We start from the raw sequence: 25,944 nt of genomic DNA on the forward strand, positions 1-25,944 counted from the left end.
AAATAGTGTGTTATCAACAATAAACAAAATAATTTGTAGAAACGACGGAATACAATTCAAAGGAAAACACGGTAACAACAAGCTTACAAAAAACATCTAATGAATTTCACAGAGCAATCGCATCAGTAATACTTGTTGCTATTTTTTCGGCCGATTTTACCTGTACCGCGTTATCGTTTCTATGAACACTACAACCACCCAAGGATTTCTCTTGTGCATTCTCGATAGATCTTTACAATAATAACAAATAAATAAATACAATGGTCACATTGGCATTGGTGACATCTCCCCTCCCACGATTTTGTCAACGACGGCGGCGGCGGCGGTCATCCGGGTGTGGCCAATTACGGTTAATCGAAGAGAATAATATCAACCAGTTCGGGCAAGGCACGTGACCCGTGGTCGGAGGAATCGTTACTAATTGATGACAATGCGCACATACTCTAGAGAAAACTCACAACTACACTATTTGTGTATCGCCGCTGTGTGTGTCGTATGGTGTAAAATACTAATTTTTTTTTATACGAAAAACGGCCTATGCGGCCGGATTACTGAGAAAAAATGGATGAATTGTACTCACCGCGGTAGGACGATCCCTGTGCCATAGCCGATACGACCGGCGGTTGTAATGATTGTGAGAAAATATTGGCATAAAGACGACGGTCGACGAAACCGTCTGGGGAGCGACTGAACGCGCGCGCGGTTCAAGTACACGCACGGCCAGGTACGGCTTGGCAAGGGGAATTGAGGATTTTGACGGAGAGTGAGAAACCACCGTGAATGTACATGTGTGAACCAAAGGGGGGCCTTCTTAAGTAGTGTACAGACGCCGTTTACTATGTGTCGAGTATCGGTTAGTGTTACGGTCCGTATAAACGCGTATGGCACCCTGAAATTCCCTTAGCTGAATGACATTAAAATGCAAAACAATTCAACGAAACGTGCCGCTTCTGTCTACAAAGGGGTAAACTGCGTTCGTCGTAAAAAACGATATAGCTAATGGTTTTTATCTGTGCGTCAAATCCAATCCTTTCCCAGTGAGAATATATTATTTTCAATTATCTCAGTTTTATTACACGTTACAAAAAAAAAAAAAAGAACAAATTTACTTCAAGTAAACAGCTTGAAAAAAAAAACATAGATAATATAATCCAGAAAAACAGTGGTCGAGTAAAATTTGTAAAAAAAACGCTAAAAAAGTATACTGAATTGTTTATGACAAAAATAATGTATTCTACGTGCATAATCAGAAATGTCGGTGATTGTCTCGACTTAAAATACTTGACATCTTTCAAAATGGAAATTCCGATCAAAATTTCTGAGAAATAAAATATTGTCACGATAAAAAAAAAAAAAAAGCAGATGAATAGTAAATGACTGACCAAATATGGGTCATCACGGTGGGTGAAGAAAGTTATACGAGAACGTCCAGTCTGGCAGGTCCTTCGTGGGTTTTGGCTGTCAGTCAGTAATATCAGATACGATTAGAAGCCATACAAGTTACCCCGAAATGCGCTAAAGCATCAAATGAAATGATTCCACAGTAGAATTTCAACGCATTATGTAAACAACCAATGACGTATTACAATAAAAGGTACGCTCGAAAAATATTTCATTAATCACATTACACTAAAAAAGGAATATCTAATTAAACGGCGAAATAATAACAGTAATAATGCGTGTAAATTTTAATTCCATTGATAATATAAACCCAGCTGCCAACTTGGCGCACAATGAAACGAATAAGGTGAAAACACAAAAATAGTCATAATTCAACAAAAAGAGTTATATAAATGTTTTTCAATTGCCATAATTCGGTTTACGGACAACAGCGTCTGTCGTAGCACTAAGCATAATTTATTATTCTTTGGGTCAATGTTAAGAATAAAAATATAAAATAAAGAAATGCGTAAGCTGCACTTACAATAAATTACTAGTAAACGCTATGTTACAGTGGTACAAGGTTAACTAGTGTACTAGAGGAAAGGAAACGACGCACAGTTAATTAAAACGCCAATAAAAATAAATCCCGCTCGCTGTTGGTTTCTTGGTCATGAAATTTTTTTTTTTTAACAGATATAGTAAAATTATAAGAAGAACCGTTAAAGGAAAACGACAGTTGAAGGTATTTAATGGGTTTAGGGATAACTTATATACACGGACAACATGACAAGCTCAGGTGATGCAGACGACGGATATACGCGGTGCACACCACTGTAAGTCTTCTTTTTTACCAGTACCCCGGTGGAAGAAGAACGGGGGCCGGTCCCAGAGGTGGTGGTACAACTATAACCGGTAAAATTCGCGCACACACGTTTTGCGAGGCCTATTCTTCACACTGTCAGAGTTACGTCATCGTCTGCCGTTCATGACTCTACACACACAAAATCGCACTCGGTGCACTCTGTAAGGATTCCCTTTGGTTTGTAAAAATGATAACAAACAACAACCGGATAAATATTTCATAAAAAATAATAACAATTATTACGATACCACGGGAGGAACACGAAACTTTATAAAAAACATTATGAATGAATGACGGATTACCGCACGGTTCGACTGGTCCTATCTTTTTTAGCATAACATGTCGAGACATTATAATAGACGCTGCGAGTTGACAGCACGAAAATTGCGATTCTTATTTTTTTCATGTGTTAAGACGTTCCGTCGTGACGAGACGAATGGATTTTTCAATACTCTTAAAATTAATCATTTAATCCTGCGAAACACTAATTTACATAATTCTATTAAAATAGTAAGTTCACGCAGAAATTAGAAAGTCTGTCTCTGATCGGATTTAGAAGAAAAACAATTTATTTATAACCAAAATTTATTTATTTTGGTAGAATTGTAATTCCACTATATTTGAATGAAACCACACCCAAAGAAAAGCCTCAATCAATTTTGATAGAGAAATTTTATCAAGGGTTTATGATAATGTTTTATTAATACGAACAAAATAACTATTCTTATGAATAATTATTGTTCAAGACAAGAAAAAAAATTGTCATATTGATAAATATATCATAGGTTCAATAGTAATGATATATTTATCAAATTGAACAATGAATTTATTATATAGAACGAGGTTTTTCTCTGGGCGCAGGCAATGAGGCAAAGCATAGTCATGAATTACTGTACAATAAAATATTCGACNGAAAAAAAAAAAAAAAAAAAAAAAAATCACAGCCCTGATAACATAAACATGAACGCGTGTATATTTGTCGACTAGTAATAAAACCATTAAAAAAAATTAGGGAGTAAAAATATACGTTAAATGGCAGAGAGGGCAAGAGAACGGCTTGAATGAGAACAGTTAACTTGGCAAAGCGCTCGCGGGGACGTGATCTGATGAATTTTGGGGGTTTCAATGCATTACTCCGTACGGTTTTTTATTATTGCTACGCGCGGTGTGTGTTGACAATCTATTAGACTTGTTTAGGGGAGAATCGATTCGTTTCACAATAAGTCCCCGCAGTACATTATGCCTATGCATATCGTATAAGTAAACGAGTTCCTTTTTGATGAAAATGCATTGTAAAAAATAAGCGACGTGTGAAATTTAGTCACCGCAAATAAAATGTTTGCACAAGAAAAGGCTCTTCAAAATGATACGCACAAAAGTACAGATTTTCATACTTCGATTAATTTTCAATGACAACTTCAAATATATCTGAAAATTCCAAGAAATCTTTTACGGTGATTCATAGTGCAGTAGTTTAATTAATTCATTTAAAGAGGTTGAAATTATTTACTTAAAGATTACAACGTTGAGATGTTTTTTCTATTAACTTTGAACACGATTTAAAAGTGCAAGATAATTAAATCAATTTGAATAGCAAATATAATAAAATTAACTTAGAGAAAAAATAATGTTCTTAGCGAACCAGTCTTTTATAAAATATTACTTCTACTAGACTAATACTTTCCTATGATAACTCATGAATATTTATCACGTTTATTATGACACAAACAAGATTTAATATAATAGACCTATACGTATGAAAATCAAATTTTATCGACGTATGTAAAGTGATGTAAGGAAAAAGCCCATCGACACGATTCTGGATTAGAAATTTGCATGAACATAATGAACGACACAAATAGAAACACAATATAGGTCCGCTAAACGGCAAATTTACACACAGGCCGTTCAATTTGTTTGAAAAAAAAAACTGACACGATGGGAATTTATTCATTTTTATTATTTTATATTCACTTCCGGTTACACGATCAACACTAGGAAAATAAATAACATGCAAATTCACAAACTTACTTATGTGCAAAAATATAACTTGTTTGTTATATTGGAAAAATATATTATTTATACTTGTTTTTACAAAAATTGTCATCTAAAAAACGGAAAGTATGCTAATAAAATAAAGCCGCTCCCCCGTAATAATCACACATAAGTTAAGAGGGTAGAGGTGGTAATCGAAGCCCATTAATAGCTCAAATAACAACTGTTAGACAATTAAACCATACACGCCGAAAGTAACTTTTTAACAATGTTGTCATCACATCGCGATTTTATTTTTCGCTTTTCTAGCAAAAACTCTATTAATAACTAAACGATCTGCGGTTTCTCCGAAAGCAACATTTATTTTACAACACGTATGCATTAACTCAGCAATATTGAGCTGGTAACAAATATAATGAAAAACTCCGTTAAGCTAAACAAATATGATTCGCAGTAAAATTTTGGGAATATAAACTGTTTACAGTCACTCTCACGCAAGCTTTTAATTAGACTAAAAAGTATGCAAGTTGCAGTAAAAGTAACGGTTTTCTCTTGGCGACATAATTAAGTTGCAATAAAAAAATAGCATTAATATCGTTGCAATAAAACAGCACTCGCGTCATTCGCTGTAATTTTTCACACGAAAAAAATTTCTAATCGTAAAATATGATTGCGTATTAACAAGTGTTATTAAAATTGTACACGACATTAAGCTTAGAACTCTTTAATAAAAGAGATAAGTGCTGATTATTTACAGTGGACTCTCGTCAGTGTATACCCGTGATTGTTATCACTTGCAAACGCCACTCGGTGGGATTGATTTGATATTGTTTACAGAGATTCTGTTTCGTACTAGCATTGTGTTTTGTTAAAAAAAAAAAAAAAAATACACTGATAACGAAAATCTCGACAAAGACTGTTCCCCGGCGCGGTTTACGAGCCCATTAAACGATACCTGTACATCATTTACTATCTTACTAGTCAAAATATATGCGGTCGTGCTCACATGAATTGGTCACGCGATAATTCCCGCATGTCTTCCTTCCGCATTGCCACATTAATAACGAAGTGCTTATATCGCACGTGTAAAAGCACACCGATAAATCCATCGGGTTTTCGTGGGCCTCGACGCATAAACTCTTTGTCACCGTACTGTACCCAACGAGGTGTAATCATTCACAAAGTCGTACGGCAATCGCGTACGATAACGAATCGAAATAAAATTTCTGTAAATAAATGACAACTTTTTATACGTTCAAACACAAAACAAACACCCAACTTAACTTTCGCTACCGTAACTTTCTAATTATAGAATATTTCGCATGTGACGATCACGAAATCATGATTGCGTGCAATTAGACTTATTTTTGAATTGGTATGACAAAACGAAATTAATCTTCTATAAAAAAAAACCGTTAAGAAAAATTGTTATTAACCATAGCAAGTAATGTGTAGTTAGTAAACAAACACGTTGATTATTCATATTTCCTCCGACACGCGATAAACAAATTCGCAACTGTGTTGAGTCAACATCAGGAACAATACAGACTGACAACGGCAACGGTTCACGATTGACATGCAAAACAGCCATTGGTCACTTCAACCAGTGCAAAGTAAATATGGTGTTCAAAACTCGGGGTAAGTGCTAGTCTCGTTCGTTAGGTTAAGGATTGGTCCAAGAGCGGGTCACCTGCGTTGTTGCGAAACTACAACGCCAAAATGTACCGTTCGTCCGACATTCATATATAATTCGAATAACAATATAAAGTATACGAATTAAAAGTGCGTGCACGAATAGAATATATTCACCTGTCTGCAATAATGTGATCGGTCGTTTCGTACGGTCATGACAACACGGTCGACGAACAACTGCAGATGATGCGAGTCAGCGCCTACGGCCTAGGGAGGCCTACCTGACGGGAGTCACATCACGTTTTCTAGTGGACGCGGTTCTTCTGTGTAATGTTATTTGCTTCTATTTGCACAGAAAAGTCTCGACAAACGAATAATTAATTGGCGGAATATTCGAGAAAATCATCAACACCGCAAATGACCTTAGCGCTTCTTACGTCCGCAAAGCCGTTCCAGAGAATGATGTCATAATTATGATAACTACAATGTATGATTTCGCACGTGTGCAATAAGATAATGACTTATTTAAATATTGTCTTATTATCATTCATGTCACTGTTGAACGGCAGCTGCCGTCATTGACGTTTTTGGATAACCCGCCGTATGCATGCGGTTTGAGACGTTTTAGAAAAACAATATACCAACAGATGAAAATGCGTCAAAAGATCTCTATTATGTTATTCATGAGGACAAAAATTGTAATTTTCAATTTTGTAATATAAATAAATAAATAAGTTATAACGCAAAAGTTGGATTAGCTCCAAATAATTATAAAACTCATATTTTTTTTTTTTAGGTTTCCGTTAAGCCTCTCCGTGTTATTACTTTACAAGACCACAGTCGACAACTAACTAACATTATTACATATAATTAAACAAAAATATCAATAATGACGTTTAAGTTAAAAAAAATTGTTTTAATAATCAATTAATAACGCAATAACTCTTGACCATCAACTTTCAAGTTACAAATACTGAAAGTCTAAAAAAGTTACTACATTAAATAAAACAGAATAAAAGTTTAGCCAGCTAACATTCTGTTGACAGAGAAATTTATCCGCAGATGAAACTTTTACACGGTCACTAATCAATACATTATGTGGATACAATAAAAAGGATAAGTAGGTCGATCGAACAATAATTTTCGGGCCAATATGATAGAAATATAAGTGCAATATTTGAGAGCGAATACTGCTAAACAAAGATTGATCTCGTGAACAACCGCAAATAATCGTGAGTAAAAAAAATGGCTAATCTCAAAAGAGCGAAACAACACAAACATGCGTGCTAGTTGATTAACTAAAGCCTAAACAAACGTAATAGCACATAACTTATTCAAACTAACCCTGAAATTATGTAAGATACATATTCAAAAGACAGTTACGATTATCTAATTAGTAATAACAATAATTAAATAACTTTTGGCCTTAATTCATTGGAAATTGCATTATTCAGTTCCCATTCTATTTTACTTCTTTTTAATCGTCTCGAAAAATATTCTAAGTAAATACAACTCGATTCAAATAATCAATCAACGGATCAGTGAAGTTTATAATTATTATTTTTTATTAGTTTTCAATAGTTTTTTTTTTTGTTTTTTTTTTCCTATTGTTCATTTATCTAATAAATTTCTTTTAATCCGTTTGTTAGAACTGCTGACGTAGGCCATAACTAATGTGACCGTCGCAGTCTATTTCTGTGTTACAAGTAATTGGGTCGTAATACGTCTGTAAAGACACCGAAACGTCATAAAATTTCAATCTAACGCACGAATTGCGTATACTGTTGCGCATCGTTTACCTTCCATTATTTTATGTAATTGCTCGATGCATTTTTATTACTGAGAAATCACCGAACAATTTTCTATCTGAGGAAAATCTATTACCATCAAATTATCTAAAATTACACAGTTTTCTCTAGCAGTGGAAAAGTCGTCAGATAATGTTTTGGTAAACCATAAAATGTCAGAATTCTTCATTCGTGTACACAGTTGTGTCAAAAACATTTTCTTAAGTCAGAATTTGTTGATAATTCGGATCATCTTTGATAGTTTTATAACATATTAATAAAACACAAATACAAAAGCAATACACGCGAATAAAGATCATGTTTACATATGTGATTGAAATTTAATGTACAAATAGACAAATTGTAACAACGATAAAAAGTAACAATTAATCACATAGAAAGTAACAAGAACCCGAACTTCTAATTTTAGAAAATAATGATTAATCTTTCAACGTGATAAAATGATAAATGTTGGAAAGATATTTCATATAAGTGTATTTTACATTATAAGTTTTTATTTTTGTTTCCTTGTATGACATTACAGGAATTTATTATTTTAGGAAAAAAAAATAGGTGCCTGAAAAATAAATATAATTAATTTGGGTCAAGATGATGTGAATTTCAATATAAATGAAATATTAAGAATACAAGAATCAAGTTTGTGCGATTTAAAGAACAAATGAGTTAATTTTATTTATTTTTGACAGGTTATCCATGAAATCTAACGACAAAAAGCAGAAAATGCGTTTGTCAACTCGAAAAACGTCATCGTTGTGTATTAACCACCAATCGGCAGGACGATGAATCAGAGCTAATCGAGCACATAAGAAAAAAATACTAATATACCTTCAGAAAAAATAAAACAATTCAGTGAAATGTTTTGTTCAAATACACTCCAGCTAACAATATTTATAAAATAATTTTCAGCGCTTAGTTTTTCCATAAATGAATTGTCAACCAAAACAATTTGTTAATAAAATGCATAGTGAAAGATAAACATACTGCTGATTTTAGTATAAAAAACACGGGAGGAGCATACGAAGATTTTCAAAACGTACATCGGTTATGCAGTGATAAATAATGATTGCAGACAAAAATTTAACAATAGATTCATAATCATTATGCATGTATTAGCTATTTCTCAAATATCACACTCGTACACATCCCCACGCAAACCGATTGTGTCTCGTTTTATCGCCATGCCGAATCTGTTTACAGTATATAAACGGATTCGTACATCTCATTACCTTAGAGTTGTAGTTTTACTGCAAAAATGCAAATCACAAAACTGTCAAATGTTTTTTTTTATTTTCCCAAGCTGAGTGTTATTATTTTTTAAAAACCGGGAGTACACCGGATTTCAAATTGTTGTTCTCTCAATAAATATTTGAATAAAGTATACAGTTTATAAAGGTACAGAAGAATGTAATTAAATGAATATCGTCATGTTCCAGGCTTTCGATAGTTTATCATAGCCAATGTCTGATAAACGAGTATTCTAAGAACTCGCACAATTATTAATTTATTTCAACCAGTTATTAATGATACGTTCAAATTGTCTTCGCACTCCAAGGATTGTTCATTAGCAGAGGCACAACAATCTAGTCACTAGTGCGTCACTATCGCAGACTCATTAAAAAAAATTCGCATAAGTTGTCAATAACGATTAACACTAGCCACGATAGAATAATACCTTCGTTTTAAATGGCCAAATAACGGTTATTACATGTTATTATTGTCTGTGGCTACGGGTTCGGAGCGAAAGGTACCGCTGCTTTTACTGGTTTATCGCCGTTATTCGCAGGTATCTTCGGATTTGCGCCTCAAAGCAAATTAAAACACAACAACGATCGGCCATAATACTCATCCGGATGTTAGCAACACTTTCATATGCGGATATTAAACCTCACCGACACAACAGAACCGATTTATCTTTCACAACGAAACGCCGTTTTTTATTTATGCAATACCCGAGTTGCTACGCTCGATGACCGGTCGTCGTTTTAAAACAGTTTTTTTTTTAACAATTATTAAGATCAACGCGATTTTAATGTATTTTTTCACTCCGAAAACGAATTTTTTCACGTCAGGAAAGCTCAATATGCTGTCTTACGATATTATCGTTAAATTATACAACCAAAATGTAAGGTCAGCGTCGCCGTCCACAATAACATAATTGTTTATTAAATTTTTTACATCGTCTTTCGTACAATACGTTCCTCAATTTAAAATAATTAAAGATGAATCGCGTGCTATCATTTAGTCTAATAAACACCAATAAAAACGCAATTGATACGATTAGGAATACACGTAGGTATTATTTGTCGTCGACCGACCACCGTTTTTCAGAGAGTTCGTTTTTTATGTTAGTGATTTTTTATGGCACATATCTACTTACATTATATTAACATAATGATGATTAAATGTTAATTGACTGTAGGAGTATGACAGTTACAAAAACAAACACTAAATATCCACACAACATATTTCGAATGAGACTTGGAACTAAACCAAAGAAACATCATAAAAACTACATAAAAATCACTGACACAATAATATTTAACTTCTAGTACAAAAAAAAAATCATAAATAATACTGAATAATTTGGTCGATATAACTCAAGGTAAACAATGATGGGATAATTTATCAAAAGCCCAAGACCACAGCATGATTATTTAATTAAAACTTAAAAACACATTAGCACTAAAAATATATATTACTATGTATTATGTTCATGGGCATTTTACTGTTGGCGGTAGCTTTGATACGGTTAATGGCACTACTAACAATCGGCTCCCTTAAAAACAGAATGGATTGTAAAATTATTTTTGCTACATAAAACGATACCTTTGTCTAATGTTGGTCATATACTACGATCCTGAGAGAGTGACGGTGTTTATTTTGTTTACGATTTTTTATACACTGGCCGATCTGAGCACAGGGGAGCGCCTAAGCCGTCGTCTCTAATAAAGACATCAGCGACATACGTCGACGACGCGATGGTGGTCAGTTCGTGCTCACGAAAAGTATGCATATAAAAAGAAAGCCTGACAAATCACAGAGATATCATGGACGTGACTTAAAAAATTTAAACCTAGCACAATTGAAGTATGATGTCACTGCGAAATACATGCAGTCAACTACCCACTAGAATAATATTAATAATTATCAATATAACTACCTACATGTCAATTTTAAACAATAAATTGTTTAAAAACAGTATGAGCAATTTTGTGATTTATTTCCCTAAAAATAACGTTGGAATCGTCAAAATTGAAGACAAAATCATTAAAGTAGGCCAATCTTTATAAATGCCGCATTTTAATACGCGAAATAATATTAAGTAGTTTTGATTTACTTAACATTACTACCTAATGGATAAAACTAAATATAAAGATAAGTGAAATTCAACGGTATATGAACAAACTAACAAAGATTAGTAGCCAGTGCATCAGTTAATAATACGATACTTAAATAATCTGAGATTATTATCATCATCACATAAAATCGAATAGTCCCACTCTATTCGAGCACAACAGATAAAGTGGTTGTCAGTGATGCCTATCAGCACTAAACATATTAATGAGTGAAACTTGAATTGGTTATTAGGAAAGACAAAAACTAGTAAAAAGTAAAAGTATGTATATATGTAGAGCGTTTATAAGTATTTAAGATAATATTTGCACTACTGATAATCAACTACACATAAATGAATTAAACAATTACAATAAGTATTATATAAAAAGTTTGTATGGAAATACGAGTTTAAATATTAGTGATTGAATATGAATAAAGGAGACATGGAAATGAAATTTTATGCAATCGAATGCAAAAGAAATAAACAAAAGTATAATCTCTCCTAATATAATGAGATAAAGAATCATTGAAATTGATTTCATCAAAACTGATCACGGTAAACAAATTTTGCATTTATTTTTTATCATCATGTATTTATAAAAAATGTATTAAGTGCAAGGTAGGTAAATTAAATATCAAAACCCACGTCGTCAAAATCACTCAAATAAAGTGTACACAAATGATGGCGCTCGTCATTATTTTTTGGCGACAAACTTAGTCCAAATGTCATTCAGCAGGAAACATACATTGTGACCACATTAGACACTGGGTCTTGATAATTTATACTCATAATATTTCAAAATACAATAAAGCCCGGAAACAACCATCAAAAAGGCTGTTTTCATTCATTTCCTAAGGAATATATTTAACAATAAAGAATAAAACAAAATGAAAAAAACATGCTAATTGCCTCTATGAACAAATTAATATACCAGTGTTTCGGTTTCATTGATAAAAATAAGTATTAATTATTTGATTGAGATAAAACAAAAAAATGAAATAGGTACATTTTTAAAACGAAAATTGTAAATAGAAAAACACATGAGTATAAATGACCAAAAGCGGTCAACAATGAACCCAGTTTCAAGAATTGGAAAAGTCGCCGGCCTGAATGATATATTAGATTACAACAGTCATGGCCACCTCAGTACTATTCGATTTTAATATGGTCATAGGTATACACTGGCTATTTTCTTTAACAAACTCGTATACAAATAAAATATATACTTATAGGATTTTTTTCTAGACGATTGTGACAATGGACACAGGTTTGTTCATTGTGTTAAAGCCCGTGTTACTACTTTTTTTTTTAAGCCATCATTACGAAGTATATAAAACAGCATAATATAAACGTTAAAGTGAATAACGTCTATCAGAATAATAAATTTACTTTAAAAATTGATAGCATATTTTATAATAACCTCAAATTTTTGTCCTTGTTTGAACAGTCGAGTGTTTGATATACAGTAATATATTTAAAAAGTTGGTTAAAATTTAATTTAAATCATATCAAAGAATTAATTTTTCAACATCTGTCAAAAACAACTTATTTTATAAAACTAATAGGAATTTAAATTTTCATGAAAAAATAAAATGTATTCAATCCACAATGTTATAGCCACTCAATTTCTATAAAAAATAATTATTATGTTAAGAAGATTATTTTTGCAATTTTTTAGTTTTGTATATTTTTTGTTTTTTTTAGTTATTAATTATTTTTTTAATTATTCACTAATAAGGTATAAGGGTGTCACCTTTATTTTTTTTAAATGAAAGATACATATATAACTGGCTTACAAACTAAAATATGATCTAATAAAAAAATGACAGTTCAATAACAACTTTTGAAATAATACTTCAGAGGTAATTAAAATTTTTTAATTTAGAATGGAGGTAAATAGCGGATAGGACAATTTTTAACAATAGATATTTTTTAGCCATAACTCCTTCTCTTGCCTAGGTATACACATTTTAATAACTTTTGAAATACTGGTCCTAAAGTTGTTATCTACCATTAAATTTCTTCACTAAATCTTTTTATTTATTTTATAAGCTAGATAAATTTGTATGTTGTTATTTAAAACAATAATGTTGACACTCATATTATGTATAAGGGATGAATTAAAATACAATTTAATAGTTGATAAGTCAAAAAATATATGAAATTAAGAAAATCCAAAAATAATTTTTTTAACATAATTATTAATTTTAGAGAAATTGATTTCTAGTATTAAAAGAATCATTCTATGTAAAAATATCTAAAAAAAAATATTTACACTAGAATAATACATTTTAATTTGTAGTAACTACAAAGATTCAATAAAACCATTAGGTTTGAAACAAGAATTATTCAATTGAAGATTTATTTTAGAATTATTTAATTGAAAAATAATGTATGAAATCTTTAACTAAATACCATCAACAAATTATTACATGATTGCAATAATTAAAAACATTTAATGTAATATTGAATAAAGAAAGAAATTTTGTCACATCAGTAAGGCATTTTGGCTTTTTGACAGAAAATAAAATTATTAGACTGTAATTTTCGTTAAATGCCAAAATGACAAATCCCACCACATATATCATAAATTCTTCCAAAATACTAAGTCAAAATATTTATAAATTATGTTTTTAAAATACATTTTAATATATGAAGTCCGTATTTGTAAACAAATATCTAATTAAAAATTTGATTAAAATGTCATTTTATATTAAAATAAAATAAATAAATTCTTCTTAAGATATGTCAATATCTGGATAAGTGATAAATTTTAATATTTTTGTTATGATATTATAACAACACTCTTTTGAATTTACTAAATCTGACACATGTACATTTATAATTTTAACATAAATTAATTTTTTCACTAACAAAAATTTTTTTTTTAACTTTATATTATGATTTTAATTACTATGATCATTAACCCATATGATTGTAAATAAATATCCTTATGAAAATATAAATTATTCTACCAAAAGTATCAAAGAAAGTCAAAATATTAGTTGAAATGGAACAATTGTAATTAAAAAAAATTTAATTAAAATAAAATCACTATTTAAAAAAATATATATAATTAGATTTTATAAGACTACTTGTACTCTCACTTATATTAATACCGTGAACCATGTCAAAACATGGTCAACATCACATTTATAAAGTTACAAAAAAATTTCATAGATATGAAGAAAATAAGAACTGTTCGTGCTTAGTTAAATTGTAAGTAAAAAGATGTAAAATATGTATAATATACATAGTTCAAACTAGTTCCTCGTAAATCAAACGCTGTATTTGAATAATCTTTGGTTTAAATGTATTAATAATGATATTTGACTTACCAATGTTGAAGATGCATAATCTTTACTTTCAGAAACATCTTGAGCCATATCACCCTATACAACAGTGAGTATATGTTAAAAAGTTCATACTTTAAAGTGTACACATCAAATGTAAATTAATGTAATTCATCGTGGACAAAACATCGAAAAAACATTAATGTATTAAAAAATATTAGTACCTAGTTCTCAAATTGTTGATGTTAAATTTAGTAAGTGGTTCATTTGAATTTGAAATCAACAACAATTTCAGTTTGTATCTACTAAATAATTTTATTTAACGGTCGCTCAGCGTCATTGAAACACCACTCCATATTAACGCACAGTTAAAGAAAAAATAAATCTAGCCTTTAAATAAACGTTATTTTGTAGTGTTACTAATAAAAAATTAACGAGAGAGACTTAAGTAACAAAAATTGCAACGATAAGCGTCAATAAATTAAACGATAAAATTTGTTTTGAGTTCTCCACAGCATACTATCATTGAGAGCAATCGCATTAATAAAAAGTATATTATTGTGAATAAATAAACGAGATATTGGTATGTTTTCCAATCAGAAACTAGTTTCAGTGTAGCCATTTATGTATAAATGAAATATACTAACGAGTGTCGGATAAATGGAACAACTTATGTTCATTGTAGACAAAAATGACTGTAACAAGTAGAAGTAATTTACTATGTATAAGATTATATTAATAATGATATTTAAACAAATTTTTAAGGTGTATTAACTTGATATTGCTTTTCAAAACGTCTGATCTTATGATGAATAACAAAAAATTTTGATAAAATACTAAGTAAGTTGTATGTATACTAAATAACCTACAGATAGCGCTATATCAAATAAATAAAATCACACCGTTATCACGTAGTGTGCGACCCATAGAGTAGTGATGGGCATAATCGAATGATTTCGATAATCGAATGATTAGTAATCGAGACATTTTCATAATCGAGTGAATCTCTCGAAAAATCACTCGAAGTTATAATCGTCTGCTCGTATGATAAGAATAATCAATTATTATTATTTATCGAGAGAATCGAAAAATTATTCGAAATATGAATAAATATACCTATAGTAAATAATTATTAATTTAATTTTGCTTTTTTTATTTGTTGGTGTTTATTTATAATTATTATATTAAACTATAATTTAGGAATAATAATAACAATAATATATTAATAATGCATTATTAATAAGTGCTTTAAATAAAAGACAAGTTGTTATTTTTATTATTTAATAATTATTACCTATATTTTAAAAAACCGATAACAAATTTAAAAATAAAAACATAAGATAAGGTAGCAATAGCCGGCTTGACCATCATAATTAAAATACCTGATTCCACACCTAATTGATTTTTCATAAATTCACAACTAGTGAGAGAATCAGAACTCAGTAGTTTAGCCAGTTCAGGACAAAACTTTGTTCTAATCGTCACATACTTCCCAAAAATGTGACAGATAAGGTGTTGTCATGAGTAGCGATTGAACGAGTTGAAAATAAGAAGACTCGAAGTCAACAATTTAATAATAATTCGACTATAATTTATGCTAAATAAAAACTTAAAAATAGTATTCTCTCGTTTCATCGTTTCATGGACATCATTCGAAATAACTTTTATTCGATTATATACATTTCAAGATCAAGAAATCATTGTTTTTATAATAAACGAGAAATCATTAGAAATAATCACTCGATTATAGAATAATCAATATTATTTCAAAAATCAGAATATCTCGATTATATAATAGATATGATTTCAATAATCGAAATATCTCGATTATTTTCATAATCGAGATATCTCGATTATATATCTCGATTATGCCCATCACTACCATAGAGTAATACTCTATGATGCGACCTTGCTAATTCCTAACGAAAGAAGAAATATTTGGATATTTCCTGCAAAAATATAAAAAATAATTATGTTCCTAAAACTTGATAACTATTATCAGTAAAATAAAATAAACAACTTTTAGAATTCTCATGAATATGACAAAAATAATTTTAAATATGTGAACATATACAGAAATTAAAACTTGCTAAGAAACAGTGGCGTAGCTAAGATAATTGCCTGGGGGAGCTAAAGAACTTTTACTTTGTTTAAGGCTTATCACTTGGTCTTACTAGTACCAAAGTCTTATTCTGTTGTTAATAGTAATAATTAGTGATGGGCATTTTCGAATATTTTAAACCATCGATTAACTATTCGAATTGTGTTTATACAACCGAATAGATTATTTTTAGCATATATCATTGAATAGTTTTAAAAACTATTCTAATAGATTATCGAATATTTTTTAAAACTATTCGAATATATTGTGTAACTATCGAATATTTTTACTATTCGAATAGTTTTTGAGTGACTATCGAATAGTTCGAATAGTTTCATAGTTACTATTCGAACTTTCCCGTCACTCGTAATAATTGCCAATGGGGAAGCTTAGCCCCTTTATTCCCTTTGATTACGCCATTGCCAAAAAATAACTTGATTTTTGTAAAATTAAAACCATAATGAGTGATCAAACTAAAACAATTTAATTTTTATCTGTTGAGTATTTTATAAAAACGCATAGTTAATTCAGGTCGTTAATAATAATTTGATTTTTAATTACCCATTTAAAAAATCGGTTTTAGGTTTAAAACTTATAAATTTACTTTTTAAACAAATGTTAATTGATCAGCGTATTTTAAAATAAACATTTAATTTTATAATTTTATACAATAAAAAAAATTTGCCAATATTGAAAAAATTACATAACGAGTTACGATTTTCAAAAAATAAATTTCAATGTAAGAGCTCAGTGACATTGCCCTGAAAAAGTAATTTGCGAAGATCAGAACATTTTTTTTAACACTCCGTGATAGTTTAAAAAATCAGCGTTATTGCGCTATGAAATAATTTTTTTTTTCAATTAGCTTATACTTCACGGCTGTCTAAATGTTACGAGGATTGAAGAAAAATCCGAAATTAAATCAAAAAGCAATCATACAACTATCACTTTATATCAACATATTATATAATAGAATAGAAAAAAATATATTTTGGTTACGAAGCTGAGAAAATGTTGAAATAGTTAATTTTTTTGGTCTTTCCATGAATATTTTCAGCTCTCACAGGACCAATTTGAATGATTAATAAAATCAAAAAACCCCGATATTAATCTAATTAAACCAATTTTTGCCTAAAATTAAAGACAAACTCTTTGCTTATTGAAATTTAAACACATACTCAGTATGAGTTTTTAAATAGCCAAATCTATGAATGCCCTAGAGTGCAGCTGATAGTTAGCACGGCACTGTATTCACAAATATATAATTTATGGTTATTTTAAAGAAATTTGATATCTTATTGAAACAATATTTTAGTATATCTTAGAATAGTTGATCTTTAAAAAAGTAAAAATCTATCATTTTATTTTAACATTACTAAAATTATTATAGTTATTATAATAAATTAAATGAACCAACTACTTTAGAACATTGTACTTTTGTGACTTCATTATCTTATCAGTATTGGTACAGCTGTTTGGAGGGAAACCGTATCAATGATTTGAAATTCAAAGATATACAAAAATTACATGTATAAACAATATTAAAAATTTAATAACTACAGTCAATTTTATATTACACCTTAATTTTAGATAAAAAAATTAAATTTATTTTTGTGATAGTTTATAATGAATTTATGTATTGACTGATTTTTCTAACTTATACAGTTTTATAAAGTAACTATTTAAAATAAAAACTATATAATAAAAGAAGGTAATTATTATTACTTAACTATATAAGATAATAAATTATAATGTTGATAAAAAAAATTCAATTTTATGATATATATGATTTATAAAGATTTTTTACAAATTTTCGATAAATTAATTATTTATATAATTTTATTTGACATATTAACTAAATTAATATCCTTTATTAATGCATAAAAAATTATCTCTTTCATAACAATCTATGTTCAACATAAAATGAACTATTTTATTTTAGAGCTTTATCATAAATAAACTATATTTAAGCTAGGATTACCTATTTCTTGTTTCTTTTGATAACTAAAACTCGCTTTAAAGCAAGTATATAAATTATTTTCTATGCATGTAATTTAAACAAAGTTTTCACTTTGTAAACCTCAACATATTTTAAATTTCAACCTTCTTATATTATATATCCGAAAATTTCCTTTTTAAATTTTCTTCCTAGAAGTTCAATTAAGTAGTAACTATTTAGAGAATGTTTAATCACTCTGATCAGTATTGTAACATCTCATATCATTAGTTATTTTTCTTCAGATAAAAATGGCATATATACTTTTAATATGTAACATTTGTACAAAAAAGGAACTTTTTTTATAAATGCTTATTTTTTTATTTGTTCTGTGTATTTTTTTAGTCATCTATTTTGTATATACAGTTCTATCAGTTATTACCAATATGTCAACTTTAACTGATGAACAGCGTAAAATGATTGAAGAAAACAAAAAGGCAGCCCAAGCTAAACTAGCTGCAAAGTTTAGCCAAAAAAATAATTTTTTATCAACTAATAATTCACTACCAGGTCTTTCCAATATCAATACTCAGTTACAGCCAAATAAATTAAATCGTTATAAACCATTAAATGTGGGATTGGTATTATCTCCATCACCAAAAGCTAAAGCAATGCATATAAACTATAATGTAAATAATGAAAAATCTAAGGTTACTACTAATTCTAAAACTGTAAGAGGCTCTTGTGAAATAACTTCAAAAGAACGATTCATAGTTCATGTTATATATCATCAACAACTCATTGAAATTTTTAAAACGATTCCCAGTAAATCATATGGCAAGTTTAAAAAAAAAAAATGCTGATGTATTATTTATGGTATTTAATTAATGAGGTCTATTTAAAAATTTTAGATCCAAAATCATCTCAGTGGTCTTTTTTAATTAAAGATCATGATTTGGTTATGCAAAGTATAAAATGTCTTGAGCCAACTGTAAAAATAGAAAAGTTACCATACTCTATTTTAAAGGTAAAATAAGATCTCTTTAGTTATTGTTTAAATGTTATATTTTTAATGATATATTTTATATCAATAGATGATAAAAGAAAATAATTTGAAGGAACAAGATATTTCAAAAATTGATTTAAGTTGTTTAAATGCAGAAATGCTTAATAATATATACCCATTTCAAAAAACTGGAATCCAGTAAGTTTAGTAAGCTGTATATTTGATTTTTAATACTCTTTTATTTGAAAAAAATTAGTACTTTATTGTTATTTTCATGTTGATAATGTGTAATAATTTTTTTTAGATTTGGAGTATCAAAAAATGGACGATGCATTATAGCAGATGATATGGGATTAGGAAAAACAATACAAGCTATTGGTATTGCTATGTATTATTCAGATAATTTTCCTTTACTTATTGTGTGTCCTTCAAGTATGAGGTTAGATCAAAGTTTATATATTTTAAGTATGTAAATATATTTCTGGGACTTGGGTCTAAATAAAATAACTTTACAATTTAGTTTTAGGAGTATTATCAATATACATGATCTTTGAAGATTATGTAATTTTTATTTTTATAGTGGTCATTTAAACATTTTTTCGATTGACGCTTTTAGACTTGAGCCCCAGATTCAATTACATTATATAATTATTATCGCAGTTTCTATTTTAATAGAGGAAAAAAGCACCTCTTATTGTTCTTCTACGTATACTAGTTAGTGACTTGAAATTCTTCCACTAAAAAATTGTTAATTTTGAATTATTATTTTTATAATAAATATATATTCTATTTTTATGTAATTGATTTTAGTAATATTAAAAAGTTACATAATTTATTATCAGCTATTATTTTTGCAGTATTTTATAACAGACAACATGCAATGTATCTAGCTTTTTTATTACATTTTAAGACTGATAATTATTTAAAACTATTGTACATTTATTGTCAATTATGACTTTATCTTCAGATATGCTTTAAGTTTGGTCTTAAGGCACATTGTTGTAAAATAAAATTTATAAAGACATAGACTGTGAATACAGAAAACGTATAAAAAATAAATAAAAATTCAAATGCCATTAACTATTATAATAAAACATCAAACATTTTATTATTTTCAAAATGTATTTCCATTTGAAAAAACAAAGTTTGCATTTTTACAAAGCAACTTAAAAAGTATTAAATAGCTATTAATTCAAGAATAATATGTAACTAAAAGTAATCAAAAAGATGAATGTTGAAATTATTTTTATTCTGTGAGTAATCGAGCAGGTTATAATAAAAAAAATCACTCTGTATACTGTGAAATATTTTTTATCTTAACTCTCTCAGATTTTGTACAATCTTAAATTATTTTCACCTTCTCCAAATTAGTGTAATAACAACATTGTTCTATCATATTTTTAAAATAACCTTAGCTCATATCTCCTTATTAACATTATTTTATTAAACTATACATAATTAAATATAATGAGGATTGATCACTTGTGGCTAATATTTGTTAAAATTAAAGATATACCTAATAAATTAATTTAGATATATTTTTAATTTTAAAAAGTATATTCATAATATATGAAAAATATTTTTGAAGGTATACTTGGGAAGAAGAAATTCGTATTAGAATGCCAAATATACCTATTCCAAGTATTTATGTGCTGTCCAAAGCTAATGAACATATTATTAATCCAGCTGTAGTAATAACTTCTTATGATTTGATGACCAAAACTAAAGATTTACTTATGAGATTAAAATTTGGAGTTATTATTTTGGTAATTCTTTCTATATAGTCATAAATTATATGTTAAAACTGCTTGTTAATTTTGTTTAGGATGAAAGCCATAGCTTAAAAAATGAAAAAACTGCTCGGACCCAAGTATCTCTTGCATTAGCTATGCAATCTAATCGATGTATATTGTTGAGTGGTACACCGGCTTTATCCAGGCCTATGGAACTATATTCTCAGATAAAGGCTGTTACACGTTCTAATTTTATGACTCCGTAATAAAACATAAGTTTTAAATTACTACTTAAAATTTATTTTTAATTATTTGTGCTGGAAAGTAACAAAACTAATTTTACAATGGATATAAAAAAAATCTTATTATTTAATTAAAATGACAAATTATGAAAAATTCTAGTTGTTAATCCATTTTTCTTTCACTGTTTTTTTTTAAATTTCAGTTTAATATCTAACTAACAAACCTATTATTTAATTTTATTTGTAATTGTAAAATTTTTCCAAAGTTTTTCATGATTTTCAAAAAATTTTAAAGATTAATTATTTCTATGTTTTGTTATCATTAAATTTAGTATGAATACATAGACCTTGTAAATGTCCCTATCAATAAATAATTTTTACTAAGTTATCCACGTTTAAATGTAGAAGTTGAAATCCAGTGGCTTAAATAAATTCTAACTGTGAGAGGAGTCATTTAAAATTTTTAAATTGTTTAGTATAAATTCAGATTTTTAAATTACATTAATATGCTTATCATAGCATAATATATATTTTTAATTAAAAAAATTAAATTATGTCAATAAAAGAGTTGAACTTGAAATATTTTTTATTCAAAATCATTTTAATTTAAAATTGTCTTATAACACCTTGGCTCGTCCTACAAATGTAATCTTCTGTAATTATATAGCATTAAAAAAAATATATAAAAATTGGGGGTTACTTAGAATATAATAAAATTATATGCAATACAGTTCATTATTTTATTTTTTTATGCTTAATAATGATTAATAATTATGTAGAATTGAATATGGTAAACGTTACTGTAATGGTCAAGAAGCAAAATATGGTTGGGATTTTAGTGGATCATCAAACATGAAAGAGCTAAAAGTATTACTCGAGACTCAATTTATGATTCGTCGTCTAAAAACCGATGTTTTAAAACAGTTACCTCAAAAAGTCAGGTATTAGAATTATTATTTATTAATAATGCCCAGTAAATATTTTTATATCCATAAAGGCCATCAAAAAAGTTTCAATCAATACTTTGTCATGATAATTTTGATATCCTTTTTCCCATGATCTTCCCACTAAATATGTTACTACATAGTGTTCTTTTATATATTAATCGTATATGTAAATTTATAAGCAACTAACACTAATAAACAGTTAACAAATTAATTTTGTCTACACTTTGAAAACAAATACACACAAATTAATCCATGATCAGATTAGTTATTTGTATCTGCTAACTATTTATCAAGCAATATCTTCAAATGTATAACATAAAAATTCCTTTTTTTCTTTTTAGGAGTTGTTAGTTTCCTATACACTTTAATTAACACAAAAATATATCTAATACTATAGAATAATATTGAGTGTTTAGGAAGTAAGGAAACGGGTGTCTATTGTTCTCATTTTTTATAACAATTGACCTGTTTCTTTACTTACTAACCACTCTGTATAATAGTTTTATCCTGTTTTCTTTCCTCTTTAAAATTGCATTATTTTTAGTTTTTTTAGAAGAAACATACCTGCTTAACTGGATAACTAACAAGAAAATGATTTTACTAAACAATGTTTAGTTAGATTTGACAAATTGAAAAAAATTTTTGACCCAGTATTTCGAAAGTTATTAATACTTCAAAATAAAAAATTAATGTAAAGCTTAGGTTTGTTTATTTTGATGCATAATATAAAAATACATCTTTAAAAAGAATGGTTCAAAAGTTATTATTTACCAAATATTACTTTAGTTAGATCATTTTTTTATTTTTAAGCCAATTTAATATATATATTTATGTTGCTTGAAGTGCTTAAAGATGTATTCATGTTTACAGTTGAGTTCTGACGTTTCGGACTTAACTGTAAACATGGAACATTCTTAATAACTTCAAGAAATAAGACAATCCATGAAAGGTTTAACACATTCATGTATATTTCTGTTAAAAAAAACTATAGTTAATACAATTTTAAGGAAAAAGGAATAGAACTGTTTTTTTGTGTTATGATTAAATCGAGACATTCTTATTTACATAGCATTACAGTTATACTTTTATTGAATATTTTACATATATATAATATATATATATCTTTTTTTCAGAAATGTTGTTATTTTAGACTCTTGTCATTTAAAAAATCGTACAGAGAATATGGACAATTTGGAGGGAATGTTAAATGATAAATCTTTAAGGAAAATGCAAGTTCGTGGTGCTTTATTAGAATATTTTAATCATACTGGTGATGCTAAGTTACCAGCAATATGGTAAATTATTATATTCAATTAGTTTTTATTTTTTGCTATGTTATCTAAAATTTTATACATATATTTTGAACAGTGATTACATTATAAATTTATTAAAAGAAGGTAAAAAATTTCTGGTATTTGCTCATCATCAAAAAGTAATGAATGGTATTTGCAAGATTTTAGAGGAAAATCAAACATAGTAAGAATATTCATATAATTAAGTATTAAAATTCTCAAAAAATATTGATACTGTAGTATTTTTTGTACTAATTTGTCACTTTATAAAAAAAAAAATTCACTTTGCTATTTCAAAAAATATGAAAATTTATACAATGAATATCATTACCATTACACGAAAAGTGATTTTAAAATTTAAAACAAAAGGTAGTTTTATATTTTTTAATAGTTAATTGCTCATGAATCAAAAATATTTTAGGCATTTATACAATTTTTCAAATTTAAATTATTGTTATAAAAATAAATAAATAAAAAAATGTTTACTAATGGCACTTTTTGCACAATTTTGAGAATACATGAAGGGTGACCAGAAAATAAGCGTAGTTAATTTTTTTTAAAAATTGAGACTTTGGTGAAAAAATATTCTATATCTCATAATGAATTTTTTAAAAACCTCTAAACTAGTGAAAAAGAGTGGATTATTCAAAAATAAAAGTTCTTGAAAGTTGTGGTGTATGATACAATAACACGACTTTTGAAATTTAAAATTAGTTTTTCTCAGTTCACAAAAAATTAACTTACTTTATTTTTCTGTGTACCCTTCATATTTATTATTATGCTGTACTAGCCTATGTATGTTTTGTCATTAGCCCAAGTAATTTGAATTTAGACAGTACATTAAACATTAATATATAAAAATATAGTATTCTGTAAAGGTGTGGTTTTAAATAAAATGTTAGTAGAAAATTTATTTTCACCTTAGACTGTGAAAATTCTAGATATTAAAATTTTTAAATATTTGGTTGAGTATAGTGATATATATTTCATTAGTTTATGTTCAAAAGCTGATAAGTCACAAAATTCATTTTTAAATTTATAATTTATTATTATTTAAATTTGTTTATTATGTATATTAAGAAGTATATTTCCCGTCTCGTGTCAAAAAGTTTATAACAAAAATGTTTAAATTTTGCACTTCAAAAATATTGATTGACATAAGATACTGTCGAAATTTTAATTTTGTTTTTGATCTTTAAAATAAATGCAAAAATTGACATATCACCTTTAAAATATTTGGCACAATTATTGATATTATATCAAAGCTTTGAAATTTGTTGAGAATCTTATCAAGTATAATTTTAATTATTCTTATTTATTTATTAGTTATATTCGAATTGATGGCAGAACATCTTCTGAAGAAAGGAAATCGGTTTGTGATCAATTTCAAAGTGAAGATAAATTTAGAGTTGCTGTTTTATCTATAACGGCAGCCAATTCTGGTATCACTTTAACTGCTGCAAATTTAGTTGTATTTGCAGAGTTATTTTGGAATCCTGGTGTAAGTATTTTAATTTTTGTTTGTTTTCAACTAATTTTTAGCTTCTAGACAATATTATTATTTTAGTACAATTTGAGCGTTTTTAATTAACATAATTTAATTTATTATAAATAATAATTTATCATTAAAACTTTTGAAAGCAAAGAGAAATGGTTTTTAGACAAATAATAAGTTTTTTCAATTATCTTCTTCCTATAAAATATGCAGAATTTAGTTTGTAGATTATATATGATGTTTACTTTACAAATAAAAAAATTTGTTTCTTAAAATATATTTCACTCATAGATACAAAAATATGTCACATATTCACAAAAAAAAATAAAAAGTTATTATAATAAGAAAAATTAGATCTATGTTTTATCAAGTATTCTTGAAAGACTAATTTCAAAGTAATATTTTTCCAATTTAAATTAGATTTTAACCCAAGCTGAAGATAGAGCCCATCGTATTGGTCAATCAGAAGCTGTAACTATTCAATATTTACTGGCCAAAGGAACAGCAGATGACCATTTATGGCCTTTAATTCAATCTAAATTAAATGTCTTGAATAAAGCAGGACTTAGTAAAGATAACTTCAAAGATGATAGTACTACTGTTATTGTAAGTTCATTTTATTTTATTTTTTTGGAAAATATTATATTAATGAAATAATTTTTTATAGAATGAAAATAAAAAATCAAGCCAACGGAGTATATTAGATTTTCTAGATGATGATTCAGATCTTAATGAAAATAATCTCAGAGAATTGGATAATATTGAGTCTCAATGTAAAAGGAAAAAAAAGTGCTAAAGTTGTTCTAAAATTTTTACTATATCTGTTCAAATTTTTATGTTATAAAAGTCTGAGTTTTTAGGTAATATTATGGTTGTTTATTT

The 25,944-nt window shown here is 27.8% G+C and overlaps 2 protein-coding genes across 16 annotated transcripts in view; one reads left to right on the plus strand and one right to left on the minus strand.

The window, feature by feature from the left end:
* The window catches only part of LOC126907983 (rho GTPase-activating protein 21), a 46,540-nt gene extending 31,682 nt beyond the window's left edge, over positions 1–14,858 (minus strand). For 8 of the 15 annotated variants that reach the window (XM_050689743.1, XM_050689739.1, XM_050689735.1 and 5 more), the window contains exon 1: positions 581–696. In XM_050689743.1, coding sequence (XP_050545700.1) covers positions 581–652 — 72 coding nt within the window. In that variant the 5' untranslated portion in view covers positions 653–696. Of the gene's footprint in view, positions 1–580; positions 700–5,676; positions 5,696–14,355; positions 14,410–14,534 lie in introns of those variants that run through there. The other 7 variants (XM_050689745.1, XM_050689742.1, XM_050689738.1 and 4 more) reach the window with 5 other exon arrangements.
* Positions 14,859–17,953: 3,095 nt separating this feature from the next.
* Positions 17,954–25,928, plus strand: LOC126907988 (SWI/SNF-related matrix-associated actin-dependent regulator of chromatin subfamily A-like protein 1). Its single transcript, XM_050689768.1, has 13 exons — positions 17,954–18,122; positions 18,753–19,184; positions 19,259–19,374; positions 19,442–19,551; positions 19,658–19,792; positions 20,942–21,119; positions 21,179–21,348; positions 22,108–22,269; positions 23,409–23,570; positions 23,644–23,751; positions 24,894–25,068; positions 25,483–25,668; positions 25,730–25,928. Exons 2-13 carry the CDS (start codon positions 18,794–18,796, stop codon positions 25,856–25,858), a joined length of 2,022 nt encoding a protein of 673 aa, XP_050545725.1. The 5' UTR covers positions 17,954–18,122; positions 18,753–18,793; the 3' UTR covers positions 25,859–25,928.
* Positions 25,929–25,944: the final 16 nt, after the last annotated feature.

This window comes from Daktulosphaira vitifoliae, unplaced genomic scaffold (assembly GCF_025091365.1).
Source record: "Daktulosphaira vitifoliae isolate Bord-2020 unplaced genomic scaffold, ASM2509136v1 Scaffold_5, whole genome shotgun sequence".
Classification (NCBI taxonomy): Eukaryota; Metazoa; Arthropoda; class Insecta; order Hemiptera; family Phylloxeridae; genus Daktulosphaira; species Daktulosphaira vitifoliae.

Excerpts from the sequence above, each read along its gene's own strand:
- LOC126907988 (XM_050689768.1), top strand. The coding sequence starts at position 18,794 with ATGTCAACTTTAACTGATGAACAGCGTAAAATGATTGAAGAAAACAAA. Across the intron at positions 23,752-24,893 it reads TTAGAGGAAAATCAAACATA|TTATATTCGAATTGATGGCA; the intron begins GTAAGAATATTC and ends TTTATTTATTAG. Across the intron at positions 25,669-25,729 it reads ATGATAGTACTACTGTTATT|AATGAAAATAAAAAATCAAG; the intron begins GTAAGTTCATTT and ends AATTTTTTATAG.